This window comes from Halichoeres trimaculatus, unplaced genomic scaffold, assembly GCF_033239565.1.
Source record: "Halichoeres trimaculatus isolate MK-OKI-2021-1 unplaced genomic scaffold, fHalTri1.1 fHalTri1_scaffold_1, whole genome shotgun sequence".
NCBI lineage: Eukaryota > Metazoa > Chordata > Actinopteri > Labriformes > Labridae > Halichoeres > Halichoeres trimaculatus.
The window spans coordinates 10,372,495-10,394,486 of NW_027437179.1; the positions used below are offsets into that span (position 1 = coordinate 10,372,495).

The 21,992-nt window shown below is 41.1% G+C and overlaps 2 protein-coding genes across 7 annotated transcripts in view; both read right to left on the minus strand.

Annotated features, from left to right (window-relative positions):
* Window positions 1-13,230, minus strand: part of setd5 (SET domain containing 5) — a 38,153-nt gene extending 24,923 nt beyond the window's left edge. For all 6 annotated transcript variants that reach the window (XR_012598122.1, XM_074667157.1, XM_074667137.1 and 3 more), the window contains exon 1: window positions 12,774-13,230. The gene's annotated coding sequence lies outside the window, so the exon portion shown is untranslated. The remainder of the gene's footprint in view (window positions 1-12,773) is intronic.
* A 1,736-nt stretch (window positions 13,231-14,966) lies between these two features.
* On the minus strand, window positions 14,967-20,764 carry LOC141792326 (putative peptidyl-tRNA hydrolase 2). Its single transcript, XM_074673201.1, has 7 exons — window positions 20,553-20,764; window positions 19,641-19,754; window positions 18,614-18,685; window positions 18,428-18,502; window positions 17,963-18,060; window positions 16,754-16,868; window positions 14,967-16,632 (listed from the first exon to the last, which is right to left on the minus strand). The coding sequence occupies exons 2-7, from the start codon at window positions 19,746-19,748 to the stop codon at window positions 16,546-16,548; spliced, it is 555 nt and encodes a 184-aa protein (XP_074529302.1). The 5' UTR covers window positions 19,749-19,754; window positions 20,553-20,764; the 3' UTR covers window positions 14,967-16,545.
* Between the last annotated feature and the right edge of the window lie 1,228 nt (window positions 20,765-21,992).

Below are 21,992 nucleotides of genomic sequence, written 5' to 3' on the forward strand. Positions count from 1 at the left end.
CTCTATTCAAAACCACACACAACTGTTCAAACAACCAAGCTAAAACACTAGAATCTTACAGAATCAGCCTCCATGTCTTTTCATTTAAGGACACCAGCTCTTGGAGCTTTAAGTAATTCTACAACTGGTTCCATGCTGAGGGTGCAGAGCACCCAAAGGCCCTTTTCTCAATTTCTGTCCGAGCATTTGGGACAGAGTGTGTAAAGAGGCCCTGAGAACGCAGAGAGTACTGTCAGCTACTTTTCTGCATGATATAACTATTACTGCAGAAAGCTGGGTTGTAGAGCTGCACGATTTGGGGAAAAGGTGCGATTTGCGATTAGGTGGAAAATATTGCGATTGCGATTGTGCTTGCGATTTAATAAAAAAGGTTGTGTCATGATGAGTCTACAGATTTGCTTGGTTATCATGGAGAAAAATATGAATTGCATGTGCTGACATTGCGATTGCGATATCCTCTTTTGCGATTACGTAATTGCATGTGCTGACATTGCGATTGCGATTGCGATAATCGTGCAGCCCTACTGGGTTGTGATATTGTTATATGTTGTGACTTAGCCTGCAAATCCCAGCCTTACTAGAGAAGGTTGTTGAGCTTTATTTATGTTATTTCATTAATCATCGTCTCAGAGTTTTCACTATCTGTAGGATTAAAAACAAAGTATGTGAAATGACCACATGAAGCTGAAACACACCAGTGAAAAAAACATTTCAGCTGCCCACCCGAAAATGATGTCACAGTAATAAAACGTCCACAGTGATGTGTTCATGTGCTCATGTGCATAAAAAGCAAAGTCCTTCTTACACAACAACATCCTGTAAACTCTAACACACAAACTGTTTTTTTTTTTTTTCCTTTACGAGTTCAGAGCCACGAGAGAAGGATTCATGACATTTCTGTAGTGGTCCCCTGGATACAGACACTGCTCCCCTCACTCACAAGCAGCTGAGGCAACCACGTCCAGGCTGGGGACTTCCAATAATGTCAAGGTCAGTTCAGCTGTGCTCGCTGGATGGGACTGACATTCTCACATGGAGAGCACACACACCAGTAGGTAGCAAGAGAAATGTTAGCTCAGTGTTGATCAGTGAAGCAGGACTCAGATTGTCTTCATGAGACAAAGAGGTGGATGTACACAGAGACAGAGGCTGGGTGCAGCTTTCAGGCTGTTGTTGAACCGTTTCTTTTAAATCATCATCAGCAGAAGAGCACGAACAGGGCACGAAGGGTTAAAAATGAGTAACATACTTGGGCATGATGGCATGGAGTGGATCCCATGGTGCTCCATCCAGAGCCTTTTCAGAAACCTGTGGGTTTATTACCCCTGTGGATGATGACTGCTTCACGGACACAGCCGGCTCGCTCCTACCTAACTCACAAAGGGAGTCACAATCTGGGCCTGATCCAAAAGAGCCAGACGGTGAAGCAGGGAGGTAAATTCCATACGAAGAAGGAAAGCCTTTCTTTACCTCCTCCCCCACTTCCCTCCTCCCCTTGTTCGTTCCTTTGGCCATGAATACCGGGCTCAAATTACCGGCAGGCTCAACAAAGTCTTTTCACTTCCACTGGAACAGGGGCCATTTTGGAGACAAGTCCAAGGGGGAGGGACATACGCACAAAATGAACAGCAAAACCTCTCTCTCTGCCTTCCCTGCCCCCTAATCATCTTTCACATCACCCTCTTCTCCCTCTCTTTTGTATCTTAAACAAACTTCAGATCAGGCATTGTTGAGGGCAAGCATATGGGGATACGTGCACTGTCCCAAGACGTGCGGTTTGACTGTCTCAAATATCTTAATGTGTCTCTTGGGTGTGAAACAAACCCAGAGAGAGGGGGAGAGAGAACAGAGCTCCAATTTAATTCCCCTTAAATAATTGAAAAAAAAACAGAGTAGTGTTTATGAACAGCACATGCAGACACAGAGCTGATGTGGACACACATCGACTCAAACAGGCAAACATTACAACATCTCTCTACATGTTACCATAGGTGTAGCTCATCAAGTGAGCAGCAGTGTCATGACACGGGGAGCAGGCAGTATTTGCTGTCAAAACGATCTGTTACACGAGCACACACAGCGCCAGAAACCTAATAATAACAATGCTGGCAGCAGGTGCAGAAATGACTCTTAATGTGTTTAAAATAAACCAACAGGATCTAAATGTAGTTGTTATTTCTTTATGTGTTTTTATTGAGGTAGCTGTAATGGGAGCTACTTTCAAACCTCATTTCTAAATTTTTAGATTACAGAGGTATTTTGGACAAGCGGTGTTTTATTCAGGGTTACACACAAAATACCAGTAGACACACTTACATTGCAGCTATCCCCATATTTCATGACCGATATGATTTCACATATGAGCTTCCATGTATCCAAACCTTCATTTTTGACCCAAAGGAGTTAACCAACAAGGTCACCTTCCACTGAGTCGTTCCTCCGGTAACACCACAGAGAGGTCACCCACCAGATCACACACAAAGAAATTGACATGGTGACATTTCCCATTGGCTCTAATTCTATAGTGGTACTTTGGTGGTACCTTGACTTACTTAAGTGTCTGAACCAACAATTTTTTTGACATACGAGCCACCTCTCAGGCAATATCTTGCTTTGAGTTGAGAGCTAAGATCCATGTAAAGAGCTAGCCTCAAATATGACACCACATTGAATGCCTCAATGCTGCCCAGCATCCCACGTCATTCACTTTAAGCGGTTAGCTTGCAGTGGTAGCGCAAGTGCTGAATTCTGTTTTTTGCTTGCAGTTGTTTTGCCTAACTGTCAGACATTATTCAAAAGGAACACACAGGAAAAGGTGCAACTGGGTGTGCGACGTATTTAATACAATGGCACTAGCCTAACTCATTATGGAAACATTCTGAAAGAGAGGATGAAACAGTCTTCATTGGGCATTTTTTTTCTTTTAAAAACATCTGCTGATACCCTAACCTCCCTCTTGTCCTCTTGAGGATTGTCTGCACCCTCGACCTTTTGCCAGAGGTCAAATCTCTCAAATATACAACTTATTACACCATATAAGACCTGAATCTCTGGATAGGCTTAAAGCTGCATGGGAACTAGACTTGAACTTACAGATCTCAGATGATGTGTGGGACCTTAGTATCCGCCACATTCACTCCATATACATCTGTAAATGGCACTGTTTAATACAGTTCAAAGTCTTTCACCGTTCTTACTTAACCAAACTAAATTGGCAAATATATATAATACTTCTGATGATGGGTGCCCGCGGTGCAGACAATCTCCCGCCACTATGAGCCATATGTTTTGGTCCTGTCGTGCCTTAAACAGGCTCTGGAACTCAATTTTTGAAGCCTTCTCTTTTGTCTGTAACAAAAAAATTGATCCTAATCCAATAACGGCAGTGTTTGGTGTTCTCCCAAACCAGCATGGCATAACTTCATATCAGGCCAATGCAGTTGCCTTCTCATCTCTTCTGGCCCGAAGGTTAATACTCTTAAAATGTAAGGATGCGCAGCCTCCTTCTTTTATCCAGTGGGTGAGAGAAGTCATGTTGTGTTCACAGATGGAAAACTTAAGATATAGTTTACAGGGCTCTCAAAAAAGATACTATAAGACATGGTCATCCTTTGTTGAATATGTCAAGAAGTTTTCGTTTGCCATGGTTTGATCTCATATTGCTAGTCCCAATTGCCTGTAAATCTGTGAAACAATACACATATGCTATGTATGATCTGCAGCCTTTCTGTTTGTGTTAAGTTATGTTTCTTTGTTTTTTTTTTTGTTTGTATGTTTTGTTTTGTTTTTTTGGGGGGGGTATTTTTATTTAGTCCATTTTATTTTACTTAGTTTATTTTATTATATTTTTTTTCATTTGTAATGCTTTATTCAGATTTTCTTTGTAAAAAAATATGCCCTACGTGCGACTGTTTAGCACGGCTTGTTTGTGTTACTTGATACACTTGACACTTTAATTCATGCAATCTTTTGTACGTTTGTATAAAAATGGAAAAGTTATAAATAAAAGTTTTCAAAAAAAAAAAAAAAAAAAAACACCTGCTGATGAAAGTGAGGAAAACGTGGCAAAAAAAGGGCAAAAATCAGCCAACGAGATTCAGTTATTCAGTTCAACCTTTCTCCTCCACATCCCTCCGCATCTTCAAGTTGTCTGACCTCCAACAAAAAGACTTGATAAAACTAGTTTATTGCAGTACATTCTACTGTGCTGTCAATTTAACCAGCATTTGTTTATTTACCAATACATTTTTCTTGTTTTAAACATGTAACAGAAAACTGTGGTGTTTTGGGGGTCTGGAATAGACTAATGGCATTTTCAATCATCTCAGCAGAGAAAATTGACTTGACACAAGAGTCTTTGAGTTAAACTCACAACTCAAGACAAGTCACATATTACATATTACATGGGTTACTTGTAAAGTCACCACATGCTTTCTTGATGCGCGGATACATGGTTGTACTTCAGCGTTTCATGGCTAAGGAGCAACAAATCTTGCTTCCCTACTATCTTGGTTGAGCGTAGCACATGAGGAGGGGCAACCAGGAGGCAACAAGCAAAGAAAACAGCAAAAAAAAAATACAGTTGCGACTTCTCAGTTGGGTTGTCAGAGCCTCACTGAACCTGTTTCATGTCACTGTTTGCCTCCTCCTCCCCTACCACTCAACAACAGAGAAACTTTTGACAAGAGTAAAAGAGTAAAGGGTAAAAGGACAACGTCAAATTAAAAAGCTTGACTACTATGGTAGTTACAGTCCTGGACTTATATGCTTTAATTCATTGATCTGATTTATTTTACCATCAAAAAATGATCTCAAATATGAAGCCAGAAAAAAAAAGAAAAGCTTTTTGTTCACCCTGCAAACTCCTCCAAGTACAAATATCACATGCGGTATTGTCGGCAGGGTCCACTTTCTTTGGGTGCTCTTCAAAAAGTCATGCCTGAAAAAAAAATGAACTGAATTAAACTAAAAATCAACTAACAAAGAATGGTGATCAGTATTTTTATCGGCAAAGCTAGACTTGGTAACAAATGATCAAAAAACTGCAATGCATATTCTCCTTTCTTGTCAAAAACCAGACGTATAAATGACCTTCCTTCCTGTGTCCTCACTTTGTTGGGGTCATTTAATTTATTATAGTCAAATCATTTCTTGAATTCTTCTGACACAAGCACAGAAAAATTACATCCAACGTGAAAATTTTACCGTACACACAACATAAAAACCACAAGACAAATCTAGTCTGCATTTTTGTTTGAATTAGCCTTTTAAATTTTAACGACACAATGCCGACAGGCTGTGTGTTGTGTTGGTTAACGGGATAGAGACGATCAATTCCCCCAAAAAACGCTCCGATTTAACCCATCACACATCCTCCTGTCTCTTCCACACTGCTGAGACAAACGCAAGCTTTACACACACACACAGACACACACACACACACAAATAGATGGACATTCATATACAAATTGGCTTTGAACATTATGTCCATACTCCCAGAATGTCCACCTGTGCCTCGCCAAACCTCCACAACACATCCAGTCCAGTGAGATTACACCAGCCCCCACAGTCTGCCCCCGCACACATGCTTGCTGTACAAGGCAGGATATGAATATATCTGCCATTCCCCGGCACTGCGCAGGTCGAGCTGCACTCTCTGAGCTGCAGCGGGAGGAAATTGAAGATGAAAAACAGGCAAATCAATAGAACCTGGCTTTCAGACCAACGGGATATGTGGCCAGAGGGGAAGCAGAGCTCATTGTAGATCTTATTTCACACTCACCCAAACACAATTTACAATATCACAATGAAGCACAAACACTAAAACACACACGCACACACATAGGAAAATGGAATACTGGATACACTTACAGGTAGTGCCATTGGTTACAGATGGAAAAGGTACTGATGCAAAACCAAAATTGGTGTAGACAATAGAACAGGGGTCCCACAAAAGACTAAAATATATATTTTTTTATTCAAAAAAGCATTTCAATAGAGCTGAAACAATTCCTCAAATGATTCGAGGTACTCGATTACAAAAAATGCTCAAGTAATTTTCTCCGCCTCGAGGAATCATTTTATTTCAAAAAAGATTAAAGAGTGGCCATATTGAGAGAGTTTTCAGACCCCTCAAGCTATCTCTTATACAAAATAGCAACTAGCAACAAATCTAGCTTCTTTTCTGGAGTTTGGAGACTCATGGGTCATTCTACAAAACGGGTGCCATTTGGGTCCGCAACATTTGATTAGATGTACAAGGCACAAAAAATGTGTATTAGCGTGTTTACAGATTATGGAGCTACCAAAGCAAGTGCTCTTACTGACATGCTGTATAAGAAAATTCTATTTCTTAAAGAGAAAAATTTTCATTTTAGAAATAACTGCTCTTTAACTAAACAAATATGTATTTTATCCGATTACTCGATTAATTGATGGGATTTTCAATAGAATACTCGAATACTAAAATATTTGATAGCTGCAGCCCTGCATTTCAATGTATGTTTTCATTTGTTCTCTGTTTTTTCAGCTGAGGTCAAAGACCTGACATTTCATCAGCATCACAATCTATCACCATGTTATCTAAATACTCTCTGAACAATGTGGATCAGTTACGTGTTGCAGAGCAGCAGACCTTTTTCTCAGTGCTTCGGCTCCATCACAAGCCCCCACTGTTACTCAGAGTAAAAATTCTGCAGTGTGTGAAGCAGACATGGCCGCTGCAGAGTGGGTTAAAACACTTCTGGATCACAACCAGGCTGAGGCAGTGACCAGCCGTCCAGGCAACTGAACAGAACACACACAACACAGCTCAGGTCAGGACACACAGGCAGGAGATGTGGAGGTGAAAAAAGGACGTATGAAGGATGATGTGACATCTTTAGAAATAAGATGCACCTGTGCACTTGTTTTCACCATCAATATGATGTTTGTTACACTGGAGTGTGAGCATGAAGGAGGCAGGAACAGACTGCAGCTCAGCCAACGGTCACTTCAGGCTTTGACCAAATATGAAATTAAAAACCCCAGCATGCTTTTGTGCATTCTGAGTAAAAATGTGACAGAGTTTAGAGAGAAGAAGCAGATCACAAAGAGATTATTCAATTTTTCGTATGTTTTTTTACAGCCTTACTGGATGATGCCCCCACCCTAGCAGCAGAGCTGCTGCAGCCATGCCATGCAGGCAGAGCCTCTGCATTAACACAGCGCGCTCGGATGTTCCAGGATCAGAGCAGTAATTAAGAAAACACAATGGAGAAATATGACATAGGTAGTACCAGAGGAGTGTGGGAGAGAGCAGTAAACAGCTGGGTCAGCATGACACAAAATCAAACCACGAACATCTGAAACATCTGTTTCAGGGCAAAGAAGCCAGCCACTCAGTAATGTGGAAGAGGAAAAAAGATGAAAAGACTGCTGCTGCTGCCTATTTGGGCTCCACTATCCCCTCTGTTTCCATCTGAAAGCAAATGAAAAGCAGGCTCTCCAATGGAGTAAATGAATGCTTATAGAAGATTTAATCCAAGACAGATGCAAAAGTTTAAACGACATCTGAAAAAAGGGACGATGAAATCAAAAGCTTACACCAAATCTTCACTACTGTGCATCTGAGGTATGAATCTCATGCTAAAGACTGTACAGTCGTCTTCCCTACCATAACTGGAAAGGAATGTTTCTCAACAAGTTTCAAGCAGAGGCACGGCGCCCTAACAGCCATCTTATTGTTAGATAAGCTCTGAACATAAAGCGAGTGATGGCCTCCCTCAGCTCTCAGCATGACCAGCACATTTGCATGACATTTCCATTTCCTTATTAAGCTGGGTGTCTCGTCCAGAGCCGCTCAGAGTTTGCCCTCACTGCACCTTCTACAACATTTACAGCACAACATGAGTGAGACTAACCAAAGCAGGATCAAGCCCACAGGGGGGGAGGAAAAGGAGGGAGCTGGGTGGCCATTTTGAACTGCTGTGGAGCTTTCCCTTTCTTCCTCTAAATGTGTTAGCTTCATGAAATGATGGCAGAAACCACAAATGGTCTTGAGAGGCGTCCAAAGCACTAAATTATGGGGGAAGTTTATGTGTAAGGCTGCTTGAGTGTGTGTGTGTGTGTGTGTGTGTGAAACAACAGCCAGGCTTTGGAGTGGAACAAATCTAGGTTCAGAAGGTTCAGAAGTGCTGCTCTATTTTAAGACTAAATCTGTTTATACGCATGTGAGGAAGATGAGGCCGGAGTGCAACAAGGAAAAGTCTCACCTCAGTCATCCCAAAAGGCACCATTTGCTCAAAGTGACAGAACAAGGCGCTGAAACACATGAAAACCTGGCATTAGCCTTTCTCTTACCCTTTTGTCCCTGGTAGGACCGCCTCTGAGCATTATACAAGAGGGACACTGTGAGCAGGTTGGAGGCGAGTGGCTTGACTTTGGTGCAATAAGCTCTCTTAGTTGTTTTACTTCTACTCTGCTCCTTATTTGCTCTCCCTGCCTGCTTGACAACTCCCTCTGAGCAAACACACTCAAGAAATGTGCTCGTCGATTTTGCAATCTTAGTTTCACCCCATTCACACGAAGCGTTTGAGGTATTTTAACTGCCCATTATTGGGTTTATTATTGTTACGCTTAGTTACATGAAAAGAAAGAGGCATTTAGGGATAGGAAAATGGGAAACAGGGAGGGAGTCGATGTGGTGGAGCCTAAAATGGCTGCCTGCAGTCCAAAAGGTGGAGAGACAGAAGCTTTGAATATTGGTGAGCTTTTTTCCTCTGCTTTACGCTCAGCCAAGTATGACAAGAAAGCAGGACAGGCGGCTTAACAGTGTGAGAAAGAAGAGGAAATGAAGGACAAAACATAAAACAAGACCAGGAGAGAGAGAGAGAGAGAGAGGGAGAAAGAGGGAGGGAGAGATGATTACGTAGATAGCCTGCCTCACCCCCTTTCTGCCTTGTTTTTTTCCCCCCGGCTACCTCCTCCTCCTCCATTATTCTCCCAAGAAGCATTGCTTCTTGGCACAAAACAGAATTAACCAGCACAGCCCTCTGCAACACTGCTCCCCCAGCCCTGAGGAAATGCTGCGCCTGATTGGAGCAGCTCCAGAGCTGCTGCACCAATGGGAGAGCACTTCTGAGGCAGGCGTCACAGCGATTTTTGTTTTTAACCCTGTTGTGCAAGACTCCGAGCCACACAACACAGAGCAGCTGCAGGAGGAGAGCAAGTGGAGGGGAAAGAAATGGGACTGCGACCTAAAAGGAAAGGCTCCAGTCAAGAGAAGAACTAAGATTATCACCTATGATATCCTAGATTTGTAAGGTTTCATGAAAGATAAATTATAAGCGTATAATTTACTGTGATACATTTCCTGGTATAAAAAGGTTTAATCTGTTCAACGCTAATTAAAAGTTGTAAAATACATGACTGCTCCTCAGGGAAGTTTCTATTTCCATACAGATGCAGAGCTACACTGTGTCCTGACGGACGTGGTCACACAGGCACAACACACATGAACCAGTATTAACATATCAATGGCTACACCTGCCCTCCATGTAATGATACAGAATGCCATCAGCATGCAAATGGTCGGCTACAAGGACAGGGTTTTCCCCCTCTCTTTTCCTATTCCTCACACACGTACTCCCCCTGCTCCTTCACTTCTCCAACCGTCTGCAGCGAGACAGAATCCTGTCTTCTTCATCTGGAAATGTGCCAACATCCTGCTTCACTCCCTCATGTACAAGCACGTGCACACACACATACACACGCACAGTTTTACATTCAGTATAGTGTACAATCCGTTCTAATCAGAACGCCACCTTTTGTAACAGTGTTCTCATAACTAAGCAGTTACATTTCTTGGTTTGTAGCTGTTCAGTGAATGTGAATGAGAAAAAGTGACTTTATTTCCTTCATAAACAGAAAACTGGGCCAGGCTTAACCTTGAATGTCTGCACATTCCTCAGATCTCAAACGTTTCAGAGGCCCATATTGGGAAAAAAGGGTTCACATCCTGCAGACAGATCCACAAATACAAGCACCGGGCTGCTCCTGTAGGCAGTCCTCTTCTATGAAAAAAAAAAAAGCACAAATGGCTCTATCTTACAGGAAGAAAAAGCACAGTTAACCTGATTTGGAGGTCTAGAGAATTAAAATATAGTCGATACACAACAGAGCCATGACAAACAGCCCTGCCGTACATTCTTAGCTTTCCCAGGGTGGCAGGGTGAGTAAAGAAGGCAGGCCAGGGTCAGGGGGAGTGCTGGTGGGGCTCATGTTTCCTATGGTTCTGAGTGGCCAGGTTTGCAGCCTGCAGCCCACACAGTCTATTAAAAGATGTGAAGCATATTCAGAGAATGCCAGTCGCAACCAATGAAAACAAGGCTCTGCACACTGCAATCTGGCTTGCAACAGACATCAAGATCAATCCAAATACTTGGCGCTGGCTGGCTGTACACTCCTAACAGGGCACGAGTGTAATCTTTGTACTCCTCGTGAACAAGGTCGACAACAGGCTCAAGGAAAAACAAACTGTACTAGAGGCCACATGTATACTTTCCGTAATGGATTCCTGTAGGGCAAATGTATTTTCTGTTTCTCTAATGTTAAGTGAGAACTAAAATGTGTGTGAAAAATTAAATGTGTTCATAAATTTGACGTCCCAGTATTCATTGTGTTTTCTAAAGAACTCAACAAGAGGAAAACTGGTAAAGAAGGAGGGATTTCATGGGAGCCTGAGTAGGTACAACCAGTTTGGTTTGTGACACGTCAGGCATAAATATCACTATAGAGCTGCAGTCATATGTCATGTGGTATATAAACTGCTAAAACCGTGGATTATAAAGCAGGATAAAACCGCCTCTATCTCTCTGCTTGTTCTGTTCCCTGTTCGGTCTCATAGTGCAGCACACTGCGAGGCTACGTGGTGCAGCTGACTGAGGCACAGCTACTCAGGCGACGGTTAGGGCAGCCATTTATGCTCGGGCAACGCGGGTCTTTTCTGAGTGGAAACACTTCGAGAAAAACATCCTATACGAGAGAGATTGTGCTTTAAAATCACTCATTTCACTCTCACTCCAGTCTTCTACTTCACTCCGTACTGTATGTCTCATTTGAGATTTATAACACCCAACTGAAAATGACAAGGCATATTAAACCGTGAGACTGTTTTGACCCTCAAACCAGCCCAACACAGAAGCGTGGCAATAAATTACGTTCAGAATCATTCAGCAAAGCAATGTCCCACAGAATCTTAAACTTGGTGGAAACCTGTGCTTGCTACCTTCCTGTTCCGCAGTTCAACTTGCAGTTACTCACACGCTGGAATAAAAATGGAGTCTAAAAAAAGGAAACAAGAGCTTCCCTCTTAAATACCACCCATTTCTCTAAACCGCCACCGAGGCTGGGGGTTGGTAGGTGGGGGAGGTGAAGAACAGCAAGTCATTACCCAACAAATCTGCTGGTTTTGTGATTACTGGGGAGACATCTATACACAAATAGAGAAAACATTACCGAGCTTCTAGCTCGATTCACACGCCTGAGCGAGGTTAGGAATTCTGCCAACGACGAATGCAATGTAACGCTAGCCAAACACCACCATGATGAAGGAACCGTGTTATCTCTATTCAAAAGTAAACGTAACCCCACAAATTCATTTTAAGTATACCCCACGGCGTTCAATGATGTGGTTTCAGCTAATATATCAAGTAGGATTTCACTCTGTGCGTGTTGTAAAGTTGTGGCTCAAAAGAACACAATCAACTGGAAAACATCCAAAAAGTTAGCTTACGAAGCTAGTATAGCAATTGTTGCCTATGGCTTGTGAGCTAACCAACACAGCAGCTGGTTGCTTAGCTAACATGAGTCGTCATTACTGATCGAAAAGCTAGTTGTATAGTTGAGAACTTTTGCACAAAACAATAAACTACTGCTTTATGATTAATCATGCAAAAGAATTGTTCTCCTTGTGATTTAAACATCGTGCTTTCTGAGACCATCTGATTCTTGAGTTCCATTGCGAGTTATCGTTGTGCTTAACAACTTTCGCCTAATTTTTGTGTCAAGATAGCCTCACAACTCGCACGAAAACCCCCCAAAAGGAGAGGTGATTACGCTGTAACAGTGTCCCACGAAGAACTTCTAACCCCTATTTGGGCACGTGCTGTTGTAGAATACGAGTTATTTTCAAGTAACGCTGCTGAAAGACACAAGTTTGCAATTTGATGTGGCTTTTGGGGCAAACGTTAGCGTCCAAACGACAGTCCACTGTGCCTGGCTCATCTCTGCTACTGAAATTGAGAAAACCCTGAACTGAGGGCACCCTTAATGGACTTAACGTTACAAACTCCGGGAAAAAAACTTCCAAAACGTTTTCTAGAGCTTAGCTGTTATGGTTGCTTGAAATTGTGTTCTTAAACAATTGATTTTTCACAAAATATCAGTACATTTATAGTCTTAACAGATTGGCCATGAAAAACAACACGAGGATCTGATGTAAAAGCCATGGAAGATAGGTTCACTCACTGGCAAGAAGAGCCCTGCAAAGCACACCATCAATATTGGTGCTGTTTGGCAACTCAAGCAAGCTACTTCATGTAGGAAAGAAAGTGAGACTGACTAACTTGTTATTATAAACGTAAGAAGAGTCTTAACAGTTAGCTTGGTGAGCTGGTTAGCTTTACAGCTATGCTTGGCTGATGAAAACATGGTTAGTGCGTGACTGTTGTATTTATGTTACAGCTCCAGATGATAGTTTGATATAAAAAATGTACACAGATTAAAGTACTCACCTAAAAAGGCATTTCAAACTTGTACAAGGTAGGCAAGTTCATGTACAGTAGGAAGTCCTTAGAGTATCCCAACATCAAATCCAACCAGACCAGTAGGCCTGTAATGCGTCCTCGGAGTCTCCTGTATCCTTGCCCTTAAAAGTAGCTCCCTCTCCAGGGGTAAAAAACAAACTTCTCAGTGTCTCCCACGCATTGACGGAAAGTTAAATTCCCTGTCCTGTTCGGGTGTACTGCATCCATTGAGTGGCTCATGTAGATTCCCGTTTGAAAAATCCATTTATTTTAGTGTTTAATATATTTACAGTCGCTATTTATAATGGGGTATATGCTGCTGTATGTGATACAGGGCTCTGATTCTGTCTCGGGTCCTTACATTCGCCGAGGCGCCCATCCCCCTCCTCGCCGGCATCGACCGCGGGTCCCAGCGAAACTGACACACAACCACGCAACGGGGTTTCCCTGGCGACCGTGCAGGGGCGCTCTCCTTGGGCGGCTCTTATCGTGGTATCCCGCCTTTCGTCGATGATTGGACAGAAATGTGTCAATCATGCGAAACTGGCCGTTCATTGATGGATCACCAGATCGAAGCGTTTTTTCCGTCAACTACGTAAAAGGGGCGGGCCACTCTAGGGGAGGGGTGCGAACATTCTGAAGCATTATGATATGGGTTTGCTGGTGGCGTACACGAAGGAGAGAAGCAGAGAGTTACTGGATTCAGAAGAAAATTCGACACCGATCAGCGGATTTGTATCTTCACAGTTTTTGGAAATGCTCTTTAAAAAAATGAAATGCCTTGGAATTGTTCCTAAATCGTTAGCGGAATTATTAATGCTTTTGATCTGTGGGTTACATTCTTCAATCCTCCCTGGAAGGAGCCTTTACAGTAACACATAGTAGCAAGAGTTAGGGGTCTCTGGGGCCCACTTCCAGGGACACCAGAGGCAGGGTTAGCCCATTGGGTCAGCCCCACCTACCGGAATGTCAGATGAATGGAGTATGAGGTGTCGCTCTGCTAGCATCTGGTGAGGGGTTGGACAGGGAAATTGACCAGTGCTCCTGGGTTGCACCTCCTTAGTACTGGTCCCTCCTACTTTTGTTGTCGCTGCTGAAATCAGCGTCTTCCTGCATTTGTTAGAGGCAGCAATAATGACGAGCACAACGTGAATATCTGGTTGTAGAAACTCAGAATAACCAACTATTTCTGGCTGTTGTGCATAGGAAATGGGGTCAAAACAAGCGCAGACTTTTGCCAGTGTACCATCAAAATAAAATGAAACGAGTTCAAACCCTTTGTAGATAAGTATTATTGACCTAATAGGTATGCACTGAATATGACAAACATACACACACACTCTGGATTTTACAAACACCTTGAAATCTGTGTAGCATTATATTCAAAAAGTCCATGGTTCAGATTTTATGTTCCGCAAAACCCATATGGCTCTCATCTCCATAATACACATATTCCTATCTCTGTTGCTGAATCACTTTTCGACTTCCATGCTACCAATGTTTAACAGGCCGTCTTTATCCCCATGTACTAAAAATTACTGTATTTTCAAGCCTTATTGCCAATAAAGATTCTGATTCAAGTCACAATGCCGGGATTGTTTTCTTGTCATGTCATGACACTTGGGAGGGGGTCGACTTTGATTGGCTGTGGAGATGAATGCCAACGTCATTTGTTGCAGTGGTCTGAAGACGATGAAATTAGACAGCAGAATAATAAAATCTGTTTTATTGTGGGTGCAGCTCTTCCACAGTAGAAGTGAAGGTAGCATGAGGAAGCATGAGGCAGAACAAAGTGGATGATTTAAAAGATTGTGAATGTTGACAGAGGGAGGTAAAAAAAAAAAGATTTTGGTGGATGAAGCTTGGAACCACCAAAAACTATCTAAACAGCAGAGTATCAAGTTATCCGTCGTGTTTAACATTTATGCTAATTCTGAATCGGTATTTTCTACTGGTAAACAAGTACCAGTACATTTGTCTATCTTGTACTCTGACATCTAACTGATTTTAATCAAAATGCCTACTAAATTGATCTTTTGTACATTCCCCAGCAACCAACAAAAAAAGAGAACTCACATTTTAGTCCATGTTCCAGTTTTATTTCTGGATTCCAATAGTACACACTAGACTAAAGCATGGATATCATTCTTCTATAAATAAATGTGCATTTCCCGTCCTTCATTTGACGTTTTCCTTGTTCCCCCATTTCCATCACTGCTACAATTATTTCCTGGAAAACGTCATAAGGTGAACAATTGAAGGGCAGCTCACAAGTTGAGCAGCCAGACTGCCATGTTAGGCAGTGACCATATTTAACAATAGTGCCATTGTTGCAGCGGTGAAACAGCAATGTCATATGGCCAGACCAAACAGCAGTGCACTGCAACATGGCTGTTCAACCCTCCCCCACACTGCCAGCACTGCCACAGCTCCTGCATAACTCTTCTTATGTGCACCGTCTGTGCTGTAGGACATGAAATACGATTCAGACATCTTGTTGCTTTAATCCAGAGGCATTTAATTATCTCCGTAGTCTGAAGCACTCAAACATTTTTTATACAATACAGGAGGTATCAAAGTGTGGACGTGACAAAAGCTGACTTTGGGATTCCAATGTTTAGTTTTAATATTAATTTCATATTGCATGCACAACACTGCTTTTTATTAAAACATCGGTCACAAATAAATCTTTGACATTAACTAAGAATTCAGGGAGTGGCAGCTCATGCCCACAAATACTTGTATAACATAAACACATAACAGCTCAAACAGCATTCTTTGTTTTTTCAGAATACTAGTGTGCTTAACTATCACCAATGTTGTAACAATTGTCATTCACATAGTCTTTGTGTTCTTTCCCCACTTCATTTTTGACAGCTTTCCAAAACTAAGGTCCATGCAGCCAGAACAAACATTTGAACTGTGTAACATTTTGGATTGCCCACCATCAAACTGAACATTATTTCCTTATATTGAAATCCAGATGTTTTTCATCCTATACCGTAAAGAAAATGAAAACAACACAATAAAGTCCAGTAACTGTACATACTGTGTAGGATGGCACACCACATTATACTGTATATGGCCCTACTAGGAATATGTATTCAAAATATAGCCATTTATTAGTTATTAAGTCTATAGGAGAGGGATCTTTGGGAAAGGTTGCACACATCACACACAGTCATTGAAACTTCAGAAATGAGTGTTCACACATTATCAGTTAATAAGTTACCCTTCACTTGAAAGTAGTGGATAGAACAGGAAAACTCTAAATGTGCTTATTATAAGTAGTATTATAACAGTATGTGTTAGGCTTCAGTACATCGCCCATTGAATAAGCATCATTACAATATTGGTCATTCAACAGAAATACTTAGTTTGACCTGCCAAGAAAAGATAAGATGGGTTTGAAAATGGATTAGGATTCTATTAAGACTCTGTTAAATAGGTGACCTGAATAAAAAAGAAAAAGGTCACTATAGAAAGAGACTGCCGTCATCTCGTTCCCCTGTGAAGAACTGGTGTCTCTCCCCTCCTGCTTGTAACCGCAGACTAAGCGGCTCAGACAAAGAATGAAAGGGAAACAAATGGCTGAGAGTGTTTGTTTTCTGGTGTTGGGACATTCCCTCTCTCCCTCAGTCTGTTTAAGGTTGTAACACTCTTGCATGCCAAGACTCTGTGCTGCTGGGGAATGCTGCCCCCTGCTGGTTGCACAGTGGCCCTGCAGGGTCATGCTTTCCCCATTGTGGATCCAAGCCCCTCAGAGCAGCTTCAGGCTTCCAGTGACGTTGTTCACCATGTCCTCCTCGCCCATTATGGCCAGGACAGTGCGGGACCCAGACTCCACCTGCAAAAGATGAGACAGGTCACTCTACAGCTGATATTTTCCATTAGCTTCACAGCACTGAAAATATTCAGCTGTAACTTCTGGTAGGCCTGTAACACATGTACAGTGCTAGCTTCCTCACCTGGGTAAGCCCTGCATCCTGGACCAGGTAAGTGGGCAGGCTGAGGCTCATGGCCAGGGCCTGCAGCTCCAGTAGATGTGCCACATTAGTGCCTTGGACCACCACTTTCTTAGCTCTGTATCAACATCATGCACATGTATTTAGTTACCATTACTGTCAGCACAAATTCACTTTATTATTCAAGACCAATGTTGAAACAAGATATATAAAACATATCTCTCTCAAAGTGAGTCAAAACTCTTCAAAGTAAATCAGTAAAGAGCCATGTGTAGAAAGCCTGAGGTGATCCCAGAACATGCACATATGGTGAAGCAATGGCAAGTGGAGAAAAAAAAGCAAAAGTAGCACAGCTGTCCTGACCTAGTTTAAGGATTACACTTAATTCAAGAGAGTAAGGGTGAAAAGTATTTAAGAACCCAACTGGTGAAAAAAAGACTGGTGACGGAGCAAAATTTCAGGTTTAAGTATGTTTTCAATGCCCTTACTACCCTTTTAGATCAATTATTGTTTTCAGAAGTCTTCACTTGAAGCTCCAATGCTTTGCTATCATGAAGACTAAGATATGAATAGTCATAGAAGTCAAATTCTCAAGGATAAAGATTTGCAGGTTACCTTATGTGTACCTTATGGATGGATAAAGTATGTGTTTCCCACAGACTGACATGAAGTCAAGGCCAACACAAAGTTAGCATCAAAAATGAGTATAGATAATGACGTAACAGCTGTCAAACATGCTGTAGGATCATAAATTGCTCTGTCCTGCAGCTTCAAGCTTGTATCTTTTGCTATGCAGCGATATGGTCACACTGAATTTATCACTTAGTTGCTATCTATTCTTAGATGTTGCAAATACAGTCAGTGTGAATAGATGTTTAAAAAAAGAAAGAAAAAAAAGGGGCTTGTACCCATTTAAGTCTGAAACATACTGAGTCTAACCAGTTATTTCACACTAGCTAGACAAAAATGAGGCAGGTAACTGAGGGGAAATTTTGACTAAGAAAACTACAGATATAGACCTAGATCCCATCTAGACCTTTGCCGTCTTTAAAAATATAAATAAAAAGTCCCTTATAAGGGCTGAGTAGAGAATTCATTTAAGGGAACAGAAGTGAGCTAACATAACAAAGTTAGAGTTACTTTAAATACATTTGATATGCACAACTTGTCAAACATCTCTTTTTTTCTACCAGGAAAGAGATGAGTCCTTACCCACTGTGGTCCCACTTCCAGGCCATCTCCCTCCAGCTGTTTTTCTCCTGCAGAGCCTGGTACAAACCCACAGCAGCATGGCCAACCTGGGCTGCCACCTGCACACACCAAGTTTACACCTTTGTGTCAGTCATGTAATGAATCATTTCAATCTTTAAACAAAATCTTGATCAGAACACATTAGCATTAAAATCTAACACAGTTTGAGTGCAACTGAAGTGAGCTCATATTTGTCCTGATATATTGAAGACAGACTTTTAGAAATAACAAAACACAGAGCAGCTATCAGAGCCTCCAGAGATAGCCATCATTAAATATAGCTGTAAGAGCTTAAAAGAAAGATTGATCAAAGTTGTCGGGGCAGCAGCAAACTAAGTGTTGTTAAATATAGTAAATTTCTCTCTTTGAGGTGGCTTGTTTATCACAACACCACTCATCAGTCCACTTTGTCACAAACAGACTTGCCTTTCCAACTCCCATGGCAAGGTCCATGTTCACCACAAACACCATCTTGAAAATGAGGTCATCATCCCCCTCTTCCTGAGGGTTAGAGCACACAAAGGGAGACACTGAGATTTGGCTTTGGATAAACTCCACAAGGTCTAATGTACCATGGTGTACCTGTGGGGACTAAGGCTAGCTTATGGGCACCTCATTCTCCAGCTTGTTGTAGTAGTACATGGCTGCCTCCTCAGCTGACACATTCCGAGTGTGCAGAAGTGCCTGCAAAAAAAAGAAACAAAGACAGATGTCAAAGGTCATATCAGTGAATGTTACTTTTACATCTGCCCTATTAATGAGAAAGACAAAAACTATACATTTAGTCATTCATAAGAAAATATGTTGAAGCTGTCTGCACATAATGTAGAAAACATTAAACCAATAAATATTTTATAAACATTAATACAGTAAATTAAAACCACTGCAGAGCATTAAAAGCCTTGATTTAACCTTTTTTCACATGTGTCAGATAAAATGCCAAAGTCTGCTGCCAGTCAGAAATTACAGCCTGACTCCAGTCAGTCCAGTGGAAAACCAGTCTTAATCCTAAAGAAGCCATGGCCTAATAAAAGTTGATCTTGCACAACACGATAGATACAGTTGGAGTGTGAACAGGTCTGCTTATCTATTTGTCATAATTCCAGGTCCAGGGTCACAACATCAAGATTGTCATCTTTGTTTTGGCCGATAAAACTTTGCCTCTATCACAAGTCCACAATAAGGACAGAGAGCAAATACTACTTCTGTCAGCAAAAAGTTATTTATCAAAGTCCTTGGAGATTATTTAAATCAAGTAAAGTTTTTGTTGTTTTTAGAAGTAAAATCGCTCAAATGATGAATTTGATAATGTGCTAACAGTTAGACAAGCATTCTAAATGGCAATTTTAGCACTTCAGTGTTTTAATAGTTGTATGGAAATATTTGCATTCTAAGACACATGAATACAGTAATGAAACTGAAGCTGTTTTAAAGGCAGTGTTTGAGACGCCTAGAGAAAAAAAAAAAACATGTTGTACATGATGGGAATGCCACTGAATAAGTGTTCACTTTGTCTGAAATATGCATCAATGTGCATGCATTTCAGTTTTCCACCCATTAAAAAACAATCTCAACTACATTCACAGTCTTTATTACATGACAATATAAAGATTTCTGAAATGCTTCAGCTAGTTCTCACCTGTTTAGCTGCCTCTTCTGGGATGTCCAGCTCCCTGAGCTGCTGAAGAAACACAGGGTTCACCTCCTGGGAGGCAGAGTCTGGACCTGACTGCTCTGATGGCTCCATTCTTCACTGCAAACATTAAAAATACAGTAAAAACCTTGAACAGCGATGACCCACATAAAAATAATTTTGCTAATGTAAGCAGAAACCTACAATTATGTGTTTCTACGTCCATGTTTATCATTTACGTGAATATATTTATACGTTGAATTCAGGAATGCATCTGGGTACATGCGGAAAACTGTTGGGTAGCGGCTCATTTATAGAATATAGAGGTGTGCTGGACAAAAATACGATGGGAGCCTTTTATAACATGAGTAATTACATTTTCATACAAATTGTGTCTGCAGATCAACTGTGTTTTAAGCTAGTTGACTCGGTCAGTATCAGTGTATGTCTGCGAGCACTGTTCCTCCAATAGTGCCATATTAAGAAAATAAACTTGAGCTTTTTCCACCTATCCATTGTAACAAAAAATAGACATGAATACGTCTAGAGAGAATTTCACAATTTTCATTAGAGCTTCAAAATGTAACTGAATAAATCACGAGTTAGCAACGCTCGGTTGGTCTGTTCTGTGCTCATGACAGTTGTTAGCTTTAGCTTTACAGTTACGATGCAAACCATTCATATGAGCATTACAAACAGTGCAGCCTTTCTTAGTAAAATATACTCATACGTATCGACTCTATTACTATTTCGGCTATTGTACATCAGATTGTACGATGGTGTCTGACATTAGTGAATGACTGCATTTCATAAATCCGCCTACATTGTTTGATACAGAATGCTAACAATAGCATTAGCCTCTGCTAATGCTAAGAGTAACTGAGCTACCACATTCCAACTGGTTGTCTTCCGTTTTACCTGTTTTTGCTTCACAGCAGGAACAAACACAGCGACTTCTCCTCGGCTCAGGGTTATTCCACCTGCGACTAACTACTTCGTGATTGAATGTGTTATTACATTCAATGGGAGTCCAGAACACCGTCTCCAGCGTTACTCCATTTTGGACTTGTGTATGTCTTGGCTCGGGATGCCGCCTCTTGTCGACTGTGGCGTTACTGAATTTTTGGAGGTATTCACAGGGACGTGTCCAGATTCTGTTGTCTGGGTGCCCCACACAGCTTAGCCAGATGCAACTAATAATTTCCAGACTAGATCTTCCCAAAACCACCCAAATATGTATCAACCTTTTGTTTGGTCACCTCATTCTATTTCCTTGCAACAAAGCAAGTTGTTAGAGTGTCATTGTGATTAACAGAATATGCTGGGACGAGTTCAACCAGATGCTAGTAACCAGGTGGGTAATACTTAAGCAAGCAATATGCATCAGAAAATTACAAGTAATTCAAGGTTATTTATTTATTTATTTTATTTTTATTTATTTTTATTTTATTTTTTTACCTCACGTGGGTAACTGTTCAGTGGTTTGGTCCAACACTTGAGCAAATCAAATAAAAAATTGCAACTAGTCCAGAATAGATTTGCACATGTTGCTCTCGCTTGTGAGTTTGACATCAAATGTGAGTAAAAGGCATAATAGCCTCTTTTGGTTAAACAATGATATCATATTGTTGTATTTTTAACATCTTTCATAAGGAATATGACCCCTGAAACTCCATTTATTTATCTATTTATTTCTTCTTCTTCTTTTAACAAATAGCTATCTTCCATGTCATCTCAACGTTCTGTAACATTCAAAGTAAAGCTTGAATTGAACACACACTCAAATTATATTACACAACATAAAAATCACTTAAAGTACACTACTTGCAGACTAACTTTGGTAAATGAAAATAAATGATGGATCCAAGTCACACTATGTATCTGTTTTTACTTGTATGTTGATAAGTAGTCAGTTGTTGCCTTTATACCCCTGAGAGGGAATGTAACTGTTTATTTAGATTTTTTTGCATTAAGGACTAATGTGAATGTTGCAAATTATGTATTGTATTGTCCAGTGCAAACTACGAACCCCAGGAAGAATAGCGTCTACTATGCAGACGTTAATGGATATGAAAAAAAAAAACCCAAAACCTACCGTTTAATACTCCATAAAAACACAATGACAGCAAAAGATTACTCAGTAGCCAACACACTCATCTTCTCGACTGTAGTTTATCCAACACATTTGTTTGAATCATCAGTTTGGCTCACCACTGAAGTACAACAGACACTTTTCACATCAGTGCAGTAACAAAAAACAGTCTGACTCTGTATGAGCATGCTGCACAAAGTGGGTTCAGTTTACTCACACTAACTGTACTTTGCTGATTGCTCACAGCCTGATGTTGAGGTTGGTGC

Excerpts from the sequence above, each read along its gene's own strand:
- LOC141792326 (XM_074673201.1), bottom strand. The coding sequence starts at position 19,748 with ATGGAGCCATCAGAGCAGTCAGGTCCAGACTCTGCCTCCCAGGAGGTG. Across the intron at positions 18,686-19,640 it reads CAGAAGAGGCAGCTAAACAG|GCACTTCTGCACACTCGGAA; the intron begins GTGAGAACTAGC and ends TTTTTTTTGCAG. Across the intron at positions 18,061-18,427 it reads TTGCCATGGGAGTTGGAAAG|GTGGCAGCCCAGGTTGGCCA; the intron begins GCAAGTCTGTTT and ends TGGTGTGTGCAG.